Below are 13455 nucleotides of genomic sequence, written 5' to 3'. Positions count from 1 at the left end.
CTCTCCACAAATGAGATGGATAATTAGTTGCCCCTCACGAATGCTGCACTCTTCTCACCCCTGATTGCTTTCACCTTCTTGCTCCTGGCAATTTTGACACCTTGTAATCAGCCTGCTACTTCTCCGTCTCAATCCATATCCTTCTCTCTTTTTTTTTTCGTCCTCTTCCATTTTTTTTTATAGCTCTTAAATATATTTCAGATCTACCAGCTCTGGTAGCAAATGCCCCAAGGAGAAAGATGGATCTCATATTTTTCTGAAAATGATGACAACAACAGTCATTACAGCTAACGCGAACTTTTCACAAACAGTTCACATTGCTGTATACACCCGTGAGTAAATATAGTGTATGGAAATATACAAAAAATAAAATAAAAAATTAAAGCTGTCAGTACGAGTTTCCTCTTCCAAATAACAATGAATGACAACATAATTATGAGCAAGCAGCTGTTCATGATCCCAGAGAGAAAAGCATGCAGGCAGCACAATGTTCGACTGTTCACAGATTAACCAGAGAGGATCATTAGGGATATGTATTTGCCAAAAAAAGGAGAGAATAAATTCTCTTCTCGGCTCTCATGATGTGATGTGAGAAGAATTATGCGGTTTATATCACTCCAAAAGAAACATGCACTATGTCTGACACATTACATCAGATCAATATGTAGGTAATATTCACGTTTGTAATACTCCAGTTGGTGGGTCTTTTCATTATTTCCCTGTACAGAGAGGTTGCACTGTGTTAGAATATTGCATTAGTCTAATGACTCATTAGTTCAGAGTAGTTGACAGCATTATAACATCACTTCCTTACACCCTTTGGAGCTATTTATATAGTACAAAGACAGGCTCAGCAGCAGATATCATTTAAATCTGAACTAACAAATCAGTCAGTCTGTTAGGGGTACTTGATTGTTGTAAGTGAGTTCTAATATTCAGCACTTGTAAAAAGAGAAAAAAATGTTGTTTGCAGTCTTCACACCAGCTCGTCTATCCAGCACAAGTGTTACCAACCCAAAGCTGAAGGTCTGCAAGGGCCTCACTGCACAACAAAGTGTTCCAACACAGTGTCCCCGTTTTCTCAAACATCATCACACCGAATGGTGAAAATCACTGCAATCTTTGCAAAGGTGTGAATAAATGCTGCGGTAGTCATGAGATGATGCTGCTGTTTAAAAATGATTCAGGTTTAGTCAAATGATCGCTACACACTGTAAAATATGAACGCGGTATTTATAAAACACCTGTGTTTCCTTGATCGGTGTCTTTTAACGTATCAAAAAAAAAAAAACTGCCGTTGTTTTCCAGTCACATGACAGCGTAGCAGTGTAGCAGTGTAACGTAATTTAAAACTGGCACATCTTCAGTCACTTTATTACTTTGAATAGCACAGTTGAAATGAAAGAAGACTCATATCATGTTCCTATAATCATTAAAATAAATGCGCCCATATAAACAGTTAAATATTGCCTGTGATAAAACAATAAGTATGCTGATAGCAGGGTAATTTGCCATCTAATGAGCGAGAGTATCTCTGTGGACAATCTTAATGAACATATGGTTATAAAAGTATCTGAAAGTTGGAAATGTTTCTACACCGAGATAAACAGCTGCTTCATATTATTCTGGCTTAAGTGTAAAATGGGGAGGAATGACAAGAATTACTGTGTTAATCATTCCAGAAATAATTTATGTTTGATTAATTTAATACATATGATGGGCATTTCTAAATACATAATATATTATTATTCCTTGAGATCCAAAACCCACCATAAAAGTGAGAGGGGTGTCTTGTTTCAGAAAAAAAAAGTGTGTGTGTGTGTTTGTGTGTGTATGAAATATTATAGCTTTAGAAATGTGATAAATCTTTGAAAGTTCATTATTTTTAAAATAAAAATGTATATACGTGCTAAAGATATAATAGGAAGTAATATCATACACACTCTGTGTTATGTATGGATGCATATACCAATCTATATATTAGATACTAATACTGTATTATATATTTGCAAGTTGAAAACAAATCAAGTAATAAAAAATGTTACGAGTCTAAATGTGTTTATTTGCTCACATATACCATACGCATCACTGTAAAATCTCAATGGGATTTTAGAAAAATATAATGGGCAAAGAAATGTACCATTTAATTCTTCAGTATTAAATAAATGAATTCAAGTCTTATTGCAGTGTCATTTGAAGTCCAGTACAGCGCTTGTACTTCATGGCAGGCACGGCTACACCATGAAAACAGTAAAGTCTTGAAATTGTTGTGGCTTCTCCCCATCAGTCTCTGCTTCTACTGTCACTTGTCTGCTTCATTCTTATGAGAGAAATGCAAGTACAGGTGGCTGTTCATTTGGTCTGGAGGAACCACAGCATTGCAGAAAGCACATTCAGGAGTGCTGCTCTGAGGTGTCTCCAGCTCTGTCCCCACAGCAGCTGCATCACACAGATCCGGTATCCAGACAGACTGCAGAGCAGGATGAATCAAAGGGAAAAAAATGTATTATTTATGCTCTAAACTGTCCTTACAGTCACTCTACGCAGCCTACTACTAAAGTAGGCTGGACCACTTGGCCTAAAAATTGAGGTATCTGTTGCTTTAAAGAACACATGTCCCCTGTTAACCCAATAGTTAGAACAAATACTAGGCAGAAAAGTAAAGGCAAAATGCTATTCTCAAGTGTTTAATTAACTTACTATTTATGAATACTGTGTTCAAACTATCCAAATAGTCATACCTATTATTAATGCCTGTGTTGGTGTAATCCAGCGACTGAATCATATAATGAAAACTGGACCAACTTGCAGCCGTTAATGCACGTCATTCACTTTTTTTTTCCCCTATTAGGCATTTAGACACATCAGCAATAAAATCCCACTTAACCATCATACTTGTTTCAAATCACATTCAGACACTGTAATGTGCTTCCATCTGGCTCACACTTTCCAGCAAAGATGCCAAATATAACTAGAGCATCCATGCTTAAGTAAAAAAAGAATCAGCACACATTACACAGTAATACGTTTCAAGTTTAGCCAAGGGGATATTTTTGGACTTCACACTGTTTCACTCCTCCATTAGTAAAGACCAATCAGAAACTGATAATTTGCTACTAGTTTTCTCAGACCTTCTCCTGTGATTCTCACCTGCTGGGGTCCCCGCACGCTCTCCTGGGAGAGTGTAGATGATGTTGTGTGGGAGGGGGAGTTAGGGTAGACAAAAGGCACGGACTCCTTCTCTGTCACTGTGGAGGAGACATTACTGAGAGGTCGCGGGACAGCCATGGGCAGACCAATCTGTCTATCTGGAGCACTGTTCAGGAAGTCATATTCACTGTCCGCAGAGGGCGGGAATTTGACGCTCAGTTTGGTGAGAGATTCCACCAAGTCCTTGTCCTCCTGGCTGGCGCCACGGGACGCCAGAGAGGTAGACATGGGAGAGATATCCACTGGTGTCCTTAGAGCTGAGGAAAAGGGTCCCTCTGAATCTGCGGTACGGTCTGTGCATTGGATGGGCATGGAGAACCGCTGATCTGTCAAGATGGCAGAAAAATAAAGATTATTCTTTATTTCCGAGTCAACTCGCTTACATAGATGTGGTTTAAGGACATTTGAGATTGGCAACGATTTCACAAGTTACACACATTTTTAAAAATGCCTAGTTTGTTTTTGCATTCCCATTTCCAAGTTGGCCTTTCAGTACTTAGAGGTATATGTTTAATATAACCACATTATTTTTTTTATGTAGCATTATTATGTAGCTAATATGCAGAACTGGCATTAAGCATTTTGTCAGTGGAATTATTAAATGTGTTTATCCACCTTTTTTCAGAGGTGGGCAGCTAAGGTTCGTAGGGCAATCAGGCATTCATGTACAGTCCGTGTCATGGTGTCGCTATCCAATTAAACAACAAGACAAAAAGCTAGTAAACTCGTAAACTGTTATAAACTACACAAGCCTATTTAAATTAAACACGTTTTTTATGTGACCAATTGGAGAAAACAACTGCTTTCAGATTCAGACACTGAAAAACAGAAGGTAATATTCAGTAAATAGTAATATTACCATTTGATGTATCACTTCCTCCATGGAATCTTTTTAAGTAATCTTTTTGTCTTTTGGTTAAAGACCGGATCTGTCGAAATTTCCCTTCAATGGCTTCAAATGCTTCCCGCATTTCCTGACTGACAAAAAGATAAAACAGGAGTAAGGAACAAAAAAAATCCATTCTTTTACCATAATGTTCATGGCTTTAAAAAAAGATACATACTAGTCAACGCTGCTGTTGACTGGCATATTAGGAGCAACGGCAACAGAGCCCATATTCTCCTGAAAAAGACACATTAAATTTATAGTGATCATTTACAGCAATTACGCAAGGGCATATTGTTCATACATCTGCAGCTTTATTTAAACATCACACATTTATATTTCCTAGTGAAAAATAATAATAACTGTAAAACTCAAGCTGCTGAACTGTGCAGCGATATTATCCTCTAGCACCATCTGGTGAAGTAAAAGTGGATACACTGAGTGAGGAGAGCAACAGAGAGTGGATACTATTACAGTAGCAAAGCAGGCCTGAATGCCTGAATGACAGGAAAACAAATAATCAGAACTATGTAAAATTACTAAAACATCATTTTGATAGGGTTTATAGAATATCTCTTAGCTTTCTTTAAAGTACATGTAAACTTGACACATAAACACTGAATGAAAGTACTCTAGAGTTGTGTGACAAATCTGAATAAGCAATAGTTTAAGCTTCACAGTTAATGCTGTATTCACTGAGTACTAGCACAAAGTATTCTTTTAACATCCCTTAACCTTAACACACATGCAACATAGTAAAGCAGAAGTACCATCAACTTCTACATATGCGAGAGGAAGCCATATGCGATCACGTTTATGATTTCCTAACGGGAAAGCTGTTTTGGAAATACAATATTGTAGTTTTCATAAAGCCTAAATGTAGAAAGAGCATGTTATAACTATAAACATACCGGGTACTGTAATTTCCTATAAGTGCTGGCCCCGTCAAGAAGATGACTACATGGCTCGCATTTCATTTCTCCTGAAAATGAAAACAATGAAAATGACCAGTTTATAAAAGAGGAAATTCAAATGAATTCTCAATTCAAATGAATTCTGGTCTGACAGTCCATCGCTCTTTGTTTACATCTCAATCCACAGAATTGAAAGCAATGTGTAAAGTAAATCCTTTCTCAGTACACCAGCTGGGGAAAAAAACACTAAAACTAACACATCAATGACAAACTAACACATCACTAACCTGATGGTTGCCTTGTTGCTGACAACTTTGCTTCAAGTTCTGAAATCAGTTGCTGTTGATCTTCTATCTGCTTTTGAAGGTCTCGAGTGTATTGCTCATAATACTCAGTCTGTAAAATGGAGGTACTGTTATTTGTCTAGAACCAGCATATCCACTGTGGTCTAAGAACTGTGTTGTAGTTTCATATCTGGAAACAGCCTAACTAATAATAATGCTATTCTATATATGGCATTTAATAACATAATTAGAATAAACATTATTTGTTTGGAAAACTAGCAATGTGATTTGCTCTAGGATGTGTTGTGGTATATTGTTAATTCTTGGTCCATTTTGCCCAAAGTTTTAAAAAAGTTGCTCTTCATCATTACCACTTTCTGCAGCTCCTTTTTAGCAATGTCCTTTTCAATGGAGACCTGACGATAAGCTTCAAATGCTTTATTGAGCTGGTCTCCGATGTTCCTTTCCATGCCTTGTGCTCCACAATCATCACTGACACAGCACACATGAGCCCTACGAGTGAAACTACAAAATGTTGTAAAACATGCCAACAAAAGGAAAAACACTCTCAAAAGACCCCGTGAACACTATTAGACCGGTTATAAAACTAAAAAGATTGATTTTTTTTCCCCCATCCCGGCCATTTTTATAACATTTCTACAAACAACTGTCAACTAGTCTTCATGCACTTTAAAAATATTTTTTGAAAAAGTCAAGAAATCCTTAAAGTGCTGCCAAATTGTTTTGGCTGCTTTAAATGAGCTACTGATCCAAATGACAAAACCATGCCAAAACTGAGTAAACAATCTTCAAAATATTTGCTTATTACCAATGAATGTTGGCAGGTCTGGTAGAATTAAAAATTCCCTTCATATTTCAACCATTAAAGCCTTGTTCTAGCTCTGTAAGGAATTATAAGAGCTGAAGATGAAGATCAAGTATTGTAAAGTAATGACAAATAAAGTTACTCAGTGCATGTGTAATACAACACTGGTGAAACAGACACTCCTTCTTGTTAGTACTGATCATCAGACAGCATTAAGCAATTCTGGGACAACTGCACTTCTGTCAGAAAGCTAAAGTGATGCCTATCATCATCTTAACTCCTGATAACAGTCTCATAAAGAGCCGCTCAATTACGGAACAGCCTTTCTAATAAATGCCATAGTAACGCAGTACCTGTTAGCGATACTACACTCCAACAGCTCCTGGATAAGTAGCAGCCTGTAGCCACAGACTCAGTAAGTAAAAGGAGAGTAACGCTAATGTTGAAGCCTACCGGGACACAGCCGTGGGTCATTTTAAAAGAGTCGCTCAAAATCTTCTTTAAACAGTTCCGTATTCTTTAAAGTGTAAGTGTCTGACAAGCCGTAGCTTCAGCCGGCGTCGGATAAAGCGACTGAGCGAGAAGTCCTGAGATGAGTTTACCTCGCTGCCAGTGTGAGTGTCCTCTTACCTTCATTCGAGTAACTGTTGAAGTCGAATTTATTGTTTTGACACTAGCGCAGCGTCGTCGCCTAATCTTGAGATGCAAAGTTACCAAGCGCTGGAGAGGATATGGCAATGTATGTTTTACATAGCCTAGTTGAGTTGGGAACTTCCCTCGGGGAATCCCCTCATACTGTAGACTTCCGCCTTTACTCGATTTTAGCCAATCAGCGCGGAGCTCACGGGAGAGCTGGGTGGTTAGCTGGTTGAGGGTTCTTCCAGCCTACGCGTCTGCAAACCGACTGTTGTGCATGTGAAAACTGTGCCCAAACTCGAGTTAAGCTGTTCTCATTTTGCTTTTCATAGTTGTATATGTATATACATTACTGAATATTCAGCAGGTTCTGTCAAATGAACCGAGCCTGTTTTGTATTTCAGTCTATAACTAGAACAAAGTTCTGAAGGGACTGCTTGCAACAATTACTGATGGGCCCTTACTGTAAGTTTCCATTTTCTTTATAGGCTACAGTGTCAAATGGCACTGTAAGCAGGATATGGATTAAATAAAGCATTTAGAGACCTCAGTCCTTTAATAAATGAACACATAATTGATTCAGTAAACTGGGAAGCAGTGGGTTTAGGGTTTGTTGACCTCTGGGATTCCTGAGCAGTTGTCTGCTCGGTCTGCTTAGTTGGTTATTCTGGCCTGAAAACATGCAGTGCATGTGTGTACCACTTCAAACTACAGGCTGTTTCAAAATGCACTGCGTAAGACTTGGAAGGAAATGAGACATTGCGACAACAATGACAACAACAACAACAAAAATGCACATTATAATAGTCCTGGAGTACTACCTGGGTTTAAACAATGTTCAAGCAGCAGTGCTTGTGAAAGATACATAAACTGGATGTGCTATGAGATATGTAAAGACCTGATCCTTCAGCAGGCCCAAAATTAATGCATGCTGGTTATTTTCAAATTAAATTACGGTGTAATGTGATGCAGTGTAATCAAATTATAGCAAAATCATTAACACATTGTTGAGCCTGAGATAAGAGTTATTCAATTAGGAGTCAAATTTCATAATTGGTATTTTAACAGTCACTAAAACTATCAAATTCGATTCAATATGTATATATGACATATTTTCAAGTAGGTTCTCAGCAAAATATGACTGTAGCTATACTATTTATAGTACTTCCTGCTGTCTTAAAGTCCCTCCTGTTTGAAGAAAGTACATCCTATAACATTTCCCATTGTTCTGTGTAAACTGCATATGACTGCAGTGACATATTTTTGGAGTAAAAGTTCTGACCTACATTACTTCTAGCCTTGAAAAAAACGCTCCCAGACTGGCCAAAGGAAAGTGAAGCCAAACAAACGCAAGAACAACCAGTAGATGGCAGCTGAGAGTGAATTACTGAGATGACGCTCTTAATTTCTTACTCTGACTTTAATATAAAGTAAGTGAAAATTCTCGGGAGATGAAAGTTCAGTATATTTTGTAGCCCAGTGACGCTGTATACGTACAGTTTTTCTTCTATACCAATAGATACAAGTCCGTAAACTGTCCGCCGGGAGCACCAAGGCATTTCCCGTTGTTCTGATTATCGCCATGGCCCACAGTGAACAATTCATTTAAGCAGCGAGACTATTAAAAAACACACAGCAATTTAGTTAACAGTACTCTCAGAAGTCACGCACTCGTCGCCTACAAATTACATATGCCTGTGGCGCGCAGGTACTCTCCCCAAAGACGCACACAGACACGGGCACGCAGCCTTCCTCTGTCAAATGAAAGGTGAAGCAGGGAAAGAGAGAGAATAAATAGGATAAATACAGAAATATATGTGCCAGTGAAGTCAGATAGTTTTTTGTTTGTTTGCTTGTTTTTTTTCTGTTTGTTTTTTTGCTTTTTAATGAGTTAATATAAAGATAAGGCTAATTGTGTTGTCAATCTGGCCTGGTGCATTTGTATGCTTTGTGACTTTGTATTGCTATCGATTTGAAGGAACACCTATAACGTTACCTTGAAAACTGGTTCAGAACAGGCAGATTTTGTTTCCTTTTCTAATAATAATAATAATAATAATAATCTCTTTTTAAAATTGTAAACAGGTTTGTTGTCACTATTGAAAATAACCATGATATTTACACATAAAATATCATGCTAATAGCACACATGACGTCTTAAAAATTGTACAATTGTTATTTTCTTTCAGTTTTCATAAAGTGAGGGATGACTCTCTTCATCTCGCCTTACTTGTGTTTTGGGTGTATTTCATTGGCCAAAGTGATAGAAAACACAGCCGGCCATTTTTTAAAGTTATTTTATTTTATTTTATTTTATTTTATTTTATTTTATTTTTATTTATTTATTTATTTATTTATTTTATTTTATTTTATTTTTGGATGGGGGGGGGGGGGGTGTCTAACATAATGTTAGCCAATAAAACTAAGCAGTCTGTTGTTAGTTGAACAGTGTGGTTTGGGCAGGAGTCAATCGGGTTGACCTTTTTTGAATCTGCTGAAGTGTCTCTTCAGATATTTTATCTTAACTCTCTCACGTTTTGCCATAGGTCTAACTCTTTTACTCAAAAGTTATATGTTATTTGACAAAGGGAGGTATATCTTGTCCTGAATGAGCCGTCAAAGTTTTCTCCATCTTGGTCTGTAACGTCTACAAATGACAAAGCAGGGTGACTGTATGAGCATGTCTGAGTATGAACTGGTGGAGACCTCCACGTGACCTGTCCATCACAGCTGGGGTTTCAGTGAATGGACTCCTGACTCATCCAAAAGGTCATTTCCTCGAGCCCTTCTCTGACCCTCACTGACATTCCAACCTCAACCTTTGCTCCTGCTGAGTCGCCTTACAGACCCAGACGGCCACAAACAACCTCAGTTCATAGCACCGACTTCCTCTAAGAAAATATCATGTCTTTTTGGGTTTCCCATATTTTTTTTCATGGCTGCTTTGAACTCATAGTAATCTGACATAACCCTAGTCTTGTGGTTCTGGTAAAGACAATTTTCACTGAGGCTGTGGTATACTGATAAGCAGTGTAGCTACAACGAAATACTGAAAAAGGCATATGACTCATTTCAATGACCACACAATCATTCACCTCAAGTACCATTTTCTCTTTCTGTTCAGGCCTGAATTCACTCTTTGTTCATAATTCCCGTTGAGGAAATTGTATTACTTGATTGGCTGCTCAGGACATGATACCAAAAACATCAGAAAATGAAATTAAATATGAACGAAGTATTTGTACTCTACGTGACCTGTCTGTGGGTGAAAGTAAACCACGCTTAAAGTGAGAAAACTGTAGACGCCGGTTCGTGAGCAGTCAGTTCTCTTTCACATTGCGATTTGCTCTCTTTGCTTCTCTGTTCCTCCAAAGTACTGAATGCACATTCTTCCCTCTCCCTTGTGTGTCCCATAAATCATAATTGCCTCTAAAGGAGCTTCACTGTGCATTACTGATGGCTAGGATGAAAGGCGTGTGCGCCATAATTTATTTCAAATTTCACAGGAAGAATTTCCGTCAGCAAAATGTGCATTTCCTGGATGGTGAGACCACAGTATTTGCACGTACTTCACTAACCCCACAGCTACTGATGGCAAAGTTTTATAAGAAGTAAAAGAGGAAAACACTAATGTTGCTACCTTCATATCTGTAATCTATTTTAATTGCATGCAGCTATTTAATACAGACATACAATGCATGTCCTTCCCAAGGCTATTTTTACCTAATACCCTGACCTCAGCACTTACACTGTGGTGTCAGTGGTGAAGAGTAACCTCATAAATTTTTGCAGAAATGATCTCCGGGGAAATGTTTTGTCCTTCTCCACCATCACTAGGGTATATAGATTTTTCTGCCCTTTGTCCAAAATAGGATGATGGTATGTGTGCTTCAATGAATTATAAATGACCTCAGCGAGCAGGATTAGTAGACTGTTGTCTACCCAGTGCTATGTTGTATCAAATGATGTAATCCCCTAGCATTACATTACCCAAGCAGACAATCCCATTGTTCTTAGTAATGTGCCATTTTTGCAAAGGATAAAGAGCTTGCTGTTAAAGGGAGTCTTATTCTAAATACAGATCACACGGGAGCCTGGCTCAACAGTAAATCTTGAGCCAGTGAAGGGTCCATCCATGTTTCCTCCATGTCCAGCAAAATAAACAATCTGCTGTAGGTCTGCAGAAACTTGAGACCAGACTGAGGGCAGAGCCGAGTACTCTGGCATGCAGGAGGTTGGGAAAAGGGGGGTGGGGAGAAACACACAGATCAGATTTCAGAAGTCCGAGAAGAGGTGAAGAGAATAAAAAAACCTGTCTGTTAAGAAAACCACAACATTAAAATAACAATAATAATAACAATGATGAAACTCTGCAGGCAGTACTCTTCTAACTCCAGGTGGGTCCTTGCTATTTAACATGACACTGGAAGTGTTGAAAATATGAGATGTCCTAAACGTCCTGGACTAACTCAGGAATGCGATCTAATTCATGTAAAAATTACAGTACTTATTTCTGCACACACTGTGATCTATAGAACATTGCAAAACTCTTGAGCAAATAAGGAAATAGCAGGCGGCTCGAGACCTTTTGCACAGTATAGTATATAAGACGTTGGCACCATGCAGAAATGCTGCAACAATACTTTCCTGTATGCTGATAGAATTTCCTGATTGATAGTGAGAGGAAGTTCTCTCCTTGTTCCTGTATACTTCAGAGCAAAACCGCAAAGCTCTCATTGAACAAAATGCAATTTGCATTATGGGCAAGTCCCGCCATCCCTGAATATTTTCATTTTAGAGACTTTTAGAGACTCCAAATATCACTCAATGTGTTAGATCTGGTGTTTTGTTTTACTTTGGATGATAGCTTTTAACACCACTGTGGTAAACCCAAACAATTATCATATTTTACTTTTATCTATTACTTTTACCTTTTTATTTAACTTTATCCTAAAATAAGTGATCGTGAACAGTCAAGATGTGCCAATAACTTATTTTTGGCTGTGCTCAGACATGTGCATTGATTTCTAATTTGTCAGGTTGAGATAAGGCAATCTGGAAACCCACAATCAATAGTCACGTGGAAAGGAAGAGTCACTTTGGTTTGTGAGAGGGAGTTGTGAATGATACTGATGCAGTGGGAATATTTGAATAACTTTCTTCATGGGAAAAGGTGCAATCAAAACGTTCTCAAATTTCTGTGATTTCTGGTCAGAGTATTTGGTTGCATGTACTGTATGTTTTCAAAGATTTTTTGGCTCCGATGAGTCATGTGGAACATCCCTGAAAACTATCTGCGTGAATTCAAAAAGGCTGGGTTTTGATGTTACAGCTGTGATATAAATATAGTATGTCCTTTCATAACATCTTCAAAGGCACAAATCGGTATGATTCATTTTCAGAAGTGAAAACATTAAAGAAACCGACTGAATATTAAGAATCCTGGTGGGAAGCATACAGCTTATAGCATAAAATAGTACAAAGAGTCAGTGTGCATGGAGCAAAACTAAATAAATGAAAGGGTATATGAGGTTAGAATGGCTAGGAAAGTCCCTTGTTGACCTGTGGGCATCTCGGCTCACATAAAGAGCCCTCTAGTGCTCCTCATTACTCAGGCTCATGAAAATTTTATCAGAGACTTAGATTCCAGATGGATATCAACGAGCAAGAGGAAACACAGCATGTATTCACTCTGCTAGTTATCATATTACGAAAGCAGTGAAAATCATGCTTTTAGGTGTATTTGTACATCCTCAAACAGATGGATGGCTGGTAGGACTGGTATCTGAGATCACCAGAGTGTTTAATAAAACAAAGAACAATGAGTGTGTAAAGAGTGAAAAAGCTATGGTGACATGCAATTGATGTGCAAAACAATCTCTTATTGTGATCTTGATGGAGCTGCACCTGTCATCTATATCCAAGTCGTTGAATTTCCCTAAATTTCATTTGTTGCTTCTCATTTTTCATTGTTACATAATTATTGTAAATGTCTTTTAGACTCCACCAGCCTAAATTTTAATTATCAAACTTTATTGTCAAGGTGAATGCATGAGGTGCAGCAGTGGAACTGCAGACAATAGTATTATGCAAAGGCTGAACAGCACCATACAATGTTTACAGTATAGTTTTGAGAGTTGCCTGGCAGCAGAATGCACACAGTGGAGCAGCCCAATGGTTGTATGAGTATCAGGCGTGAAAGAACTTCCTTTTGCACGCTTACTACTGCAGGACATTTGACATTAACAAAATGAAGGTCAAACTCCACAATTTAACCTCACTTGCAGTTACTTCCTCTTATAAATTTTTAAGTACTAAGAAAAGCTTCACATATATATGAAAATGTGGCAGATGTGAACACACAAACCCTTTATGTGACGACACGTATAAAGAGATGATGTGTGATCTTTAGGAGGCATGTATTTATAATTCTGTCTTTATGATGCTTTTACATCACTTCATTGTGGCTTCTAAGGAAAAGGTCACACCAGAAAAAATGTCAACTAAACAATAATTTATTAGCAAACACTATCATTTTTATGCTATCGTTTTTAAGCTATCATGACCTATTAGTACTTTAGATTTAACACTGAATATTTCCCTGAGAAATAGTTGCAGTGACTTTTATTAAAATTCTGGATTCTTGATTGCATTGCCATGCATTGTACAGTGAATGCATGCAGGTCTCTACAAAATATG

At 37.9% G+C, this 13455-nt stretch overlaps 1 protein-coding gene across 5 annotated transcripts in view; it reads right to left on the bottom strand.

Annotated features, from left to right (window-relative positions):
* Positions 1 to 1358: 1358 nt before the first annotated feature.
* The window catches only part of tank (TRAF family member-associated NFKB activator), a 16823-nt gene continuing 4726 nt past the window's right edge, over positions 1359 to 13455 (bottom strand). The window contains exons 1-8 of one of the 5 annotated variants that reach the window (XM_013272680.3): positions 6751 to 6947; positions 5666 to 5819; positions 5298 to 5406; positions 5008 to 5078; positions 4275 to 4333; positions 4070 to 4188; positions 3151 to 3536; positions 1359 to 2470 (exon numbers count right to left, since the gene is read on the bottom strand). In XM_013272680.3, the coding sequence (XP_013128134.1) occupies positions 2303 to 2470; positions 3151 to 3536; positions 4070 to 4188; positions 4275 to 4333; positions 5008 to 5078; positions 5298 to 5406; positions 5666 to 5764 (1011 nt within the window). In that variant the 5' untranslated portion in view covers positions 5765 to 5819; positions 6751 to 6947 and the 3' untranslated portion in view covers positions 1359 to 2302. The other 4 variants (XM_003447410.5, XM_005452987.4, XM_013272679.3 and 1 more) reach the window with 4 other exon arrangements.

This window comes from Oreochromis niloticus, linkage group LG16 (genome assembly GCF_001858045.2).
Source record: "Oreochromis niloticus isolate F11D_XX linkage group LG16, O_niloticus_UMD_NMBU, whole genome shotgun sequence".
Taxonomy (NCBI): Eukaryota; Metazoa; Chordata; class Actinopteri; order Cichliformes; family Cichlidae; genus Oreochromis; species Oreochromis niloticus.
This window is presented reverse-complemented; position numbering and strand designations above follow the sequence as displayed.